Source organism: Aulonocara sp. 'chitande type north' Nkhata Bay, linkage group LG15, assembly GCF_057382095.1.
Source record: "Aulonocara sp. 'chitande type north' Nkhata Bay isolate Kocher_YH1m ecotype deep benthic linkage group LG15, A_spYH_male_GT1.1, whole genome shotgun sequence".
Lineage (NCBI taxonomy): Eukaryota > Metazoa > Chordata > Actinopteri > Cichliformes > Cichlidae > Aulonocara > Aulonocara sp. 'chitande type north' Nkhata Bay.
Window position 1 is genome coordinate 41,423,021 of NC_141358.1, and position 10,362 is coordinate 41,433,382.

Here is a 10,362-nt window from a genome sequence, read left to right on the forward strand (position 1 = left end):
TAAATGTACATTAGCGTGACATGTGGAGACTTTGATTCTGCGCGAATCAAACCACTCTTTCACACGTGCCCAGCGCCGCAGAAGCACAGCGCTGACACACTGAGGTGCTTCCTTCTTTGCATCTCATCAGTTTCTGGTCAGGTTTTAACGAACAAACAGGAGACGCACTCCACAGCTTTATTTGCAGTTTGATATAGTGTTGTGCTAAGGATTATTATTGTTTCTAAGATAACCTCTATATTTCAAAGACATCATACTGTGGTAACCTTGCGGCAACAGCTTCCTAACTTAAACAAGCTGCAGGACTTTTATTTGAGCACTCCAGAGGGTGCAAAAATTAAAGAGACATTAAAAATATTATCAAACTGAATTCCGGGACTCCATAAAGATATTTGTGAACATGAAAGGATGAGTGCACAACACTAAATACATCATTATCTGAAAAGAGAAGCCAGTGAGAAATGCTTTAAACCTGCAGTCCGTCTAATATCCACCAGATGGCGCCTCTCCTGATTGTACAGAAGTCCACAGTCAACTAAAAAAATTGTTAAACTTTTGGACTGATGAATGATAAGCATAATTCCCTAACATTTGTTATGTGGAGTTAGTGATTTACTTTTTGCTCTAGCCCACTCTGCTCTGATCTGCTGGTTGTTGTATTTTAGTTGCCATCAGCAAAGTTGCAGAGTGCCCTCCAGTGGAAAGAAGTGTGCATTGTCAACATCCATACCACGATTGTCTCTTCTTTACTTTTAAATTTTTTCTATGTGTCCTTATTACGTTGATACCTATACGTCATCAATTACATGAAAATATCGTCTTACCAATATTCCAGTAAAGTAAATAGAATATACAAAAGAAATACCAAACTATTTAAAATACATCAGGTGGTCTTAATTATTTTCAGCCTCGGTCGTTGTGTCCTTGGGCAAGAAGCTTCACCCGTTGACTGGTGGTGGTCAGAGGGCCCGGTGTCGCCAGTGTCCGGCAGCCAGGGCAGCTGTGGCTACAATGTAGCTGCCATCAGCAGTGTGTGAATGGCTGAATCTACACTTTGGGGTCCATAGGGACAAGCGCTATACAAATACAGACCGTTTACCCTCTGTGCGTGTGTGCGTGTGTGTGTTTCTATCATTGTCACATTTGATTAAACAAATAAAAACTACACTGTAAACAGTATAAAAGTTCGCATGAACCAGCAAGTTTTTAATACAAATCTCTGAATTACATTCAGTGACTCAGACAACAGTGTGAGAACAGTGACAACAGCTGGTTTTGTATCCTTGTTGTGTGTCTGCGTGTCTTTATACTCATCAGTGATCAATTTGTGTTATACTGGTTCTTTTTGAGTCCCTTTGTAGGTTTGTGAGATAGGGTAAGATATAGGTTACATTATTTATCCTAGAACTTGTTACAGCAGCCTATTAAACATAACGTATAACAAATAAGCTTAGATGAAGTATAAATGCTTAAAAATAAAATAAATTACAATCTAAAACACAAAAAAACTTTAGCGTCCATTTTTATATTTGTATAATTTTTAAAGTGTTGGGTTCATGGTGTATTTTGTGGTACAGTGCTGCGTAAACCCCGCGCCTCCTTCTGCGGATTGGTTTGCAATGATTGGTCGGTGAGCGGTAACGTGCGGCCCTACGACTGCGACTCCATCTTTGTTGTGACGTCGACCCTTGCTGGACGTAAACTTCCTTGTTGGGATTGTCAACAGTGTGGCGGTAGAGTTTAGCTAACGCTACGTGTATCTGGGACTCTGCTTCCGAACCGCTTCGAAAGTCGTTAAGCTTCCTTTCTTATTTTTTGTTTTGAGAGTTTTCAAATATAAAATGACTTTTTATCGAAGTCTCTCAGCGGTTCTTGTATCGGTATGCTGGGTTCTCTTGTCCGTGGCGGAGGAGGTGAAGAACAGCACCGAAACTCGTAGAACCGCCGCGACGAACTCCAGCAGGGTTAACGCCATAAACGGCACCAGCAAGGGTCCGCTTAATACCTTCAACGTGGACAGCTCGATGATCCAGAGGGCCCTCTACGTCCTCGTTGGCATCACTATAATCGGCGTCCTCTACTTCCTCATCCGAGCCGTGCGGTGAGAACTACAATTTAATTCAGGATCAAAAATCATTGCTTCTTACAGTCGCTACGCAGTCACAATTTCGGCCTAAAATGTCCAAAATAATTAGAAATATTTACGGATCAGGTGAAAGCCGAATTGAAGAGCACATTTTCCAGCTTCAAAAAATCACTTTACAGTACTTCAGTAACTTTTGAGAAGCGAAGAAAGTTTAAAAAACTGGATTTATGAATGGAGTCTGCTGATTATAAGGTGCTGCACGTTTATTGTTAGCTTTTTGACATAGATTGCATTCTCGGGGTACACGGTTGTGTATATTACTGTATCTGACAAGTTATTAGAGAAATCCAAAAGTAAGAATAGAGTAACATACATAAAGCCGAATTCCCTCCATAAATCTAACAACTTAAAACTTTGTATAAGCTGTTTTTATGTGTTGTAAATGACTATATATAAGTCCTGCATTATGTTTTAGTAACCATTTTTAGTTCGGCATACACTCCAAACTCCTATCACTTCTCTCAGTGTAACCGTTTCTGATAACAGGAGGTGGAACTTGGCCTCTCGTTTCATCCGACGTAGTCTTTGGTGAGAAGTACGTTTTTAATTTGAAGTCAGCAAACCTGCTCCTTACAGACGGAGACTATGCAGTCAGAATCGAGGGCCAACTGTCACAATAATTACAAATATTTACAGAAGCCAAACGGAGGCTCCTGCAGTTTTAGGAAGTCACGTGAGACACATTTACAACGTGTCCTCAACTTGAGAAGCGGAGAAACTTTAAAACTGTGAATAGTGGGGCTTAATGTTTGTCCACATATGAGGATTGGCAATTTCTAAACTTACACTAGAGCAAGCCTTTTAGTGGCCACTCTTCAGTCCCGCCATTAGTTTGTCAGTGAGTCAGAGCCAGTTGGACACATTGTGTAACCTCAGTCTGAACTTCATCAACCTGAAGGTTTAGTGACAGGCTGCTGGCCTTTGGTCTCTCCCATCATTTAAAGCTGTGGTGTTCATATGAAATCACAGGTTTGGTTCCCACCTGAGTGATGTCACACCAAACGTCATTGTAAATTCAGTCGTTTTAAGCTCTGTCTCATATTAGCGATGTGACACACCTGTGCAGAGTGTCAGTCATGCGTTTGTGTGAAGTTGCTGGACTCACTGTGTGGTTCAGGAGGTAACACTTAACACTAATCCTGGTCTACCAGTGTCTCAATTTGTTTTGGCCATCACTTGGCCTTGTTCTGAGTTTAAGTGCCTTTACATTAAGAATGTCATTCTCCTAACATTTCACATTCAGTTCATAAATATCATAATTCACCCGTGTTTTTTTTTAAAGTGCTGTACATTACAACTACCTGTTTGGAGCACAGTGGCGTCGAGTTAATAGTAAATGTCTGTTTTGTGATGATGTCGTCAGGCTGAAGAAGCCCACCCACAGAAAGAAGTATGGTCTACTGTCCAATGAGGACGATGCTGTGGAGATGGATGCGGTGGACAGCGACGAGGACGACACGCTGTACGAATCTCGCAGCCTCCGCAGGTCAGAGGTTAACAGGCAACAGCAGTAACGCTGAAATAGAACCAGAACCTGATTTTAAGGCTAATACCAGTAAAAGTTTATTTTTATTTTTTATCTGATGTTCATCAGCAAAAGTAAAAAACATAGAATCATGAAAACACAAAGTTGTCAAAACAATAAATAAATACATTTGATTATTTTGAATAGTTTGATTATTTAAATAATCCAGAGACGCTGACTGGAATTGTTCCAAAGTCTGAACTTTGCTGACTTTGATTTACAGTCAGTCTGATTGGTGTTATCTTTGTCTCTGTTCAGATGAGTCCTGGTCTTTGTCCTCTGACGGATCAGCCCGTATTGATTACAGATTGAGAGAGGGTGGGAGAAGTGACCAACGACTTGCTGAGACAAGTGGAAATAACAAACAAACTGACCAAATAGTCACTGAAGAAAAATGCCAAATCTCAGCTGCTCAAGGAAGATGAGCAGAATAATCAAATTTTTGTTCTTTTAAATGTGGTGTCGGATGAAATGCAGACATGACGGATCAGTGGATCCTCATGAGGCCAAATGTTCCTTTTCTGTTCGTTACTCCTCTTAATATTATTTCAGAGTGTTTTTCTAAGAGTTTATTTGGTGTGTTTTTCCACTCTGAGCTTTTCTGCTCTGACTACATGCTTTATACTACTGCAGACTGATGGCAGGCAGCAGCAATGGTGGTGTGAAATGCTGCAATTGATCAGGATTTGTTGTCCTGACAGACGGTCAGCCTGCCCTGAAACAGTGTTTCACATCGGCTGTGTTGAGACTAAAAGGGTGAATGTGAAGCTTTTGTATAACTCTGATTCCTGATGACATTTTTTTCTCTGTGGACAAGATTCACACTTCTTAACAAAACATTAAAATCTGATTTTTGAATATAAAAAAGTCTTATCATCTGTTTTTGTTTTTGAACATGAGTCTTTATTGGCTACTTTATTTTTTATCATGTCGTGTCAGGTGACATGATATGATATAAAATTAAAATATCTGTAGTTAAAAAAAATGTGCTTACAGTATTGGAAAAAATAATTTTGTAAAAGCGCTGCAGAAGTGAAAATACATGAAGTAAAGAGTACATGAAGTTTTAGTAAAATATGTAAAAATGTTGTAACCATAAATATAAAATATTGGAAAATACTTTTGCCAAGCAAAATACTTCTGGAATATGTAAAAAATAAATAAGTTATTATTTTTACCAAGTAGCTCTTAGGTCCTAAATTAGAAACAGGGATGGATGAGGATCTCAAAGCAGCGGCTGAGTCTGTGTAACTGCTTGTTTGTTTTTTTAAATAATTTAATCATTACTTAGAGGGCTTGAGCTTCAAAATGAAGCTGTAGTAGCAGGCGTTCACCACAAGATGTCGCCAGTGTTACTGTTTCAAACATTAAGCTAAAGGCAACGTTAATAGCAAAGCACCTGTCGTATAGGGATCATATTAGCACAGCCTGAAACAGAAAACTGAACATCAGAAAAAGATCAGATTTGAATGATAACGCGGGACAAATATTATGAATGAACATCCAAAACAATCTTTGCAAAAGGTATTCAAATAAGGAAACAATCGAAACAACGTTAAGCAAAGTGTGAGAAATACTTCATTTTATGTATGTGTACACACACACACACACACACACACACACACACACACAGGGTCACCTGTCATAAAATTAGAAAACACAAACAATTCAATTTTATTTATATAGCGCCAAATCACAACAAAAGTTGCCTCAAGGCGCTTCATAGATACAGAGAAAAACCCAACAATCATATGACCCCCTATGAGCAGCACTTTGGTGACAGCGGGAAGGAAAAACTCCCTTTTAACAGGAAGAAACCTCCAGCAGAACCAGGCTCAGGGAGGGGCGGGGCCATCTGCTGTGATTGGTTGGGGTGAGAGAAGGAAGACAGGATAAAGACATGCTGTGGAAGAGACAGAGATTAATAACAGATATGATTCAATGCAGAGAGGTCTGTTAACACATAGTGAGTAAGAAAGGTGACTGGAAAGGAAAAACCCAATGCATCATGGGAATCCCCGGCAGCCTACGTCTATTGCAGCATAACTAAGGGAGGATTCAGGGTCACCTGGTCCAGCCCTAACTATATGCTTTAGCAAAAAGGAAAGTTTGAAGCCTAATCTTGAAAGTAGAGATAGTGTCTGTCTCCTGAATCCAAACTGGAAGCTGGTTCCACAGAAGAGGGGCCTGAAAACTGAAGGCTCTGCCTCCCATTCTACTTTTAAATACTCTAGGAACAACAAGTAGGCCTGCAGAGCGAGAGCGAAGTGCTCTAATAGGGTGATATGGTACTACAAGGTCATTAAGATAAGATGGGGCCTGATTATTTAAGACCTTGTATGTGAGGAGCAGGATTTTGAATTCTGGATTTAACAGGAAGCCAAAACAGGAGAAATCTGCTCTCTCTTTCTAGTCCCTGTCAGCACTCTTGCTGCAGCATTTTGGATCAGCTGAAGGCTTTCAGGGAGTTTTTAGGACTTCCTGATAATAATGAATTACAGTCGTCCAGCCTGGAAGTAATAAATGCATGAACTAGTTTTTCAGCATCACTCTGAGACAGGATATTTCTAACTTTAGAGATGTTGCACAAATGGAAGTAAATAAATTGTTGTAAATAAATAACTTTATTTTGGTATCTTAATAAAAACTAATTTGCTTTTCTGTTATATTCAATCAATAAACAAATTGAAAAGAAATCACCCACAAATCCTCATGTGGAAATAATTTTTTTGTCACCATAACTGAAAGAATTTTCTCTCCCTGTTCTTCCACCTGTTGCTGCTTTGTTACTAAACTCACTGAAAACAGGCTAATTCTGAGATAATAAAACAGGAAGTGGCGATTTTTCCCACCTCACGGTCTGTCGGGGTCACTGATAGCAGGGTGACTGCTGAACTGCCACTGTAACAAGCTAATGATGAGTGGGCGTGGTGCTGAAGACTGATAAACGTCTCAGCCTATCAGACGGTCCCCAGAGAGACCACAATAACAACAGTACAACTCAACAGGTCCCAGAGGAGCAGAGGGGCGTGTTTCAATTAGAGAAAGCTGAGTATATGTGTGTGTGTTTGTGAGATGCTGGCTTATCCTCGGTTCCCACCTTAGTCTCTCTGTTTTCACACAGTTTATCTGATCAGGTGTCAATAAATCTGCTGAAGACCGTCACTAATTTTAGCTAAATCAACCTGCAGTTATTGTTCACCTGTTAGAAATATGGCTGCACCTCCAGTTTCCAGCAGACACTGTGATAGTGGGAAACATGACATCAGAACAGCCAACTAAATAGACAGATGTAAGATTATTGTTCTGAGCATCAAGGGGCAGTTTCAGAGCCAGATCGAGCTGGATCAAAGGTTTCTAAGAGGGCGGAGCATGGAGCCCAAAAACACTTCATGGATCCAAAGCAGGATCCGGAGGATAAAGGTGACATCATCAGAAGTCCAATACATCAAGTTGTGTTAGCTGAGAGATTAAAAAACCAAGACCCAACTGGCTGACACGCAGTGCTCACTAACTGCTTACTCAAATGTACTCGATTGAAGGATCATCAGCAAGTGTGAACACATGTATAAAACCAGATGTTGACACTTTGCTGGCCTGCAATGCTCAGAGAAACTGCAGAAAACGGATGCATCTCAGACTCAAAACTGTGTCTGAACAAACCACAAGACTTCTGGAATAATGTCCTTTGCAAAGATGAGGCCAAAGTGCAGAGGACCAAGTTTGGTGAAAAGCAAACACAGCAAACCAGCACAAACACCTCAATCCACCTGCCAAGTGGGGTGATGGACAGGTCATGATTTGGCTCTTCTTTTGGAGCCACAGTAAGGTTGTCACATTGGCCCAAACTAATGCACCAAGAGTGAAATGAAGCTGAGGCAAACTGAAGTGGACAGAGTGCAGATGATGCAAGAGAATTTTTAATCATTCTCTGCTGTGACTCCACTTTAAATCTAAATGAGGTGATGGAGGAATCCATCCTTTAGAGCTATGCTGTATCCTCCGGTTTGCGTATTTTTGGAGAATGATTCATCCTGAAGCAGATTAATGAGCCTCAAACCCACCTCGGAGCTTTGAAAGGGGGAGCTGGTTTTCAGTGGACTTTCCTCCACAGCCACCTGACCTTAACCCCACTGGATATTCAGGAGGAAGCCAAACAGAGAAACAGTGGTGGGAACTGAGGATGAGCCGATATCTCTCTGTCACAGACAGACACACACACACACACACACACACACACACACACACACACACACACACAGAGCTCTCTAATTGAAACACGCCCCTCTGCTCCTCTGAGTTGTCCTGTTGTTATTGCCATCTCCCTCAGGGCCGTCCGATTGGGTGAGATGTTTATCAGTCATCTCCTCAACTCATCATGGCCTTGTTACAGTGGCACAGTGACAGTCTACTCCGCCCCATCACCCCAACCCCCCTGCTCCCCAACACACAGACGCACACACACACAGACGCACACACACACACACACACACACACACACACACACCTCCACAGTGAGTTCAGGTGCTTTGCTGTGTTAGAGCACTAATAATGCTGCAACAAAATTTGACATTGAACTTAATTTAAATAATTTTTTTAAAAGAAAAAAACATCACATGTTACAATATAACAACAAGAATGTTTACTTATGCACTGTTACTTTCAAAACAGTATTTCAAAACATATTTATTTTCCTTAGAAAGAATGAATCATTTATATTTACACACAATAACAGAATTATGTCAGAACAAAATGACCATGTTAGATATTACGATCCCCTAAAACCTGTTTATCGAGCTATATCCAGAGCACAAACCTCTGCTGTGCAATGATGTGCAAACTTTATAAAGATCAAAGGTTGTAAAATCATGTGAAAACTGAGAGTTAACTTCCAGTTTATGCACAATAGGAAAACCCAAGCTTCATCAGAAAACCCGTCCATCCATTCTCGTCTCCGTTTCGGGGTCGTGGGGGTCTGGAGCCTATCCCAGCTGTCTTAGCCAGTCTGTTGCAGAGCTAACACACACAGACAGACAACCATTCACATTCCACCTACTGGCAATTTAGAAGTACCAGTTAGCCTAACCCCACTCACTGCATGTCTTTGGACTGTGGGGAAGCCAGAGTGCCCAGTAGTGATGGGATTTCCAGCTCTTTTTAGAGAACTGGCTCTTTTGGCTCCGAACCGGCTCTTCAGGTTGTTTTGTTGCTTTAATTAATTTATTATTAACAATAATATAAAATTATGCACAAAAGGAATTACTAACGTAAAAACAAGTGGTTTTATTTATATATGTTTATACATAAATATATGCGGTGGCCCCTAGAGACAAAACACGTACAAACTCCAAAACACATTTCTAGCATGAACTGAACTTCCAAAACAGGATCACCTAAATTACACAATTGAAATCATGAAAGCATGTGTGTATTGTTTGTGTATTTATACACAAACATTCATATATAGTCAAATAATTAAAAAAAAAAAAAAAGTTCATTTACCTGTTATTACCACACACCAAATCTGGTCGTTGGTACTTGCTGGCTTGTGTAGCCACAAGATAACAAAAGCTCAACACTGCCCCCTAGCATCCTGGAGCACTTCTTTTGTCTTTTGTACGTGTTTTGAGTTTGTATGTGCTTTGTCTGTAGGGGCCACCGTAAATATACTTTTATTTATTCACTCCACATAAAATGTAATAAATAAATCATATAATACAAAAAACAACTATTCACATTTACACCTTTTAACTTTTAACTATTTAAATTTTCAGCTTTTTCCTTTTACAAATTTAAAGTGAAACAACACAAAACACTGCAAACCACAACACAATTAAATATAAATTATAATATGAAAACAAAAAGAAGATGCATATTCTCTGTCATATGGGCCTGCATGAATAAACTTTCTGAATCCTTTATCATCTGCAACTGAATATAGTTGTGGATGATTACTATACCTTTCTAATGTGACGTTGTTGTCCCTGCCTCTCTTTCTCTCTCTCTGGCTCTGTTCCTGTGCTACTGAGTGTAACTACCGCCCCTCCCCCCTCTGCCCAGCGTAAAGCACAAGGCTCGCGTGCGGAGTGAAGCGGAAAAAAGTGCGAGAGAGAGAGAGAGAAAAAACCCCACGGCTCGCGATAAGGAGCCGGCTCGCGTCGTTCAAGTCAAAGACCCGGCTCTAAGAGCCATTTCGTTCACGACCGACCCATCACTAGTACCCAGAGAGAAGATGCAAACTCCACAGAGAAAGGCCCCGGCCATACAGTGGAATTGAACTTACCACCTTCTTGCTGTGAAGCAACAATGCTAACCACTGCTGCCTCTTGAGAAAACATCATGCAGAAAAAACCCAACAGTAATCAGTTTAGATTTGAAAAACAGAATTGTTGATGGTCACAAAGCAGCAGATGGATATACCAAGTTATCACAGCATTTCTGTTAGAGGCATCGTCAAGGAGCTCACATCGGCCCTCACATCGGCCCTCACAGTGCAGAGCAAGTGTGGCAGAAGCAGGAAGAGAAAATTTCAAAGACTCTGGAAAGAAAACTAGTGAGCAATGTGTCTAAAGACCCCAGACCTCCACTTCTGCAAAAGAGACACCCTTAAGTCAGACTGAAGTATGCCGAGGACTTCTTGGACAAAGACTATATGAGTATGTGATGATATCAGTTTATTGCAGCTCTTCAC

General features: G+C 40.6%; 1 protein-coding gene across 1 annotated transcript; it reads left to right on the top strand.

The window, feature by feature from the left end:
• The first annotated feature begins 1,667 nt into the window (after positions 1-1,667).
• On the top strand, positions 1,668-4,537 carry fam174c (family with sequence similarity 174 member C). Its single transcript, XM_086263503.1, has 3 exons — positions 1,668-2,101; positions 3,510-3,632; positions 3,930-4,537. The coding sequence occupies exons 1-3, from the start codon at positions 1,842-1,844 to the stop codon at positions 3,931-3,933; spliced, it is 387 nt and encodes a 128-aa protein (XP_086119629.1). The 5' UTR covers positions 1,668-1,841; the 3' UTR covers positions 3,934-4,537.
• The last annotated feature ends 5,825 nt before the right edge of the window (positions 4,538-10,362 follow it).

Excerpts from the sequence above, each read along its gene's own strand:
- fam174c (XM_086263503.1), top strand. The coding sequence starts at position 1,842 with ATGACTTTTTATCGAAGTCTCTCAGCGGTTCTTGTATCGGTATGCTGG. Across the intron at positions 2,102-3,509 it reads TTCCTCATCCGAGCCGTGCG|GCTGAAGAAGCCCACCCACA; the intron begins GTGAGAACTACA and ends TGATGTCGTCAG.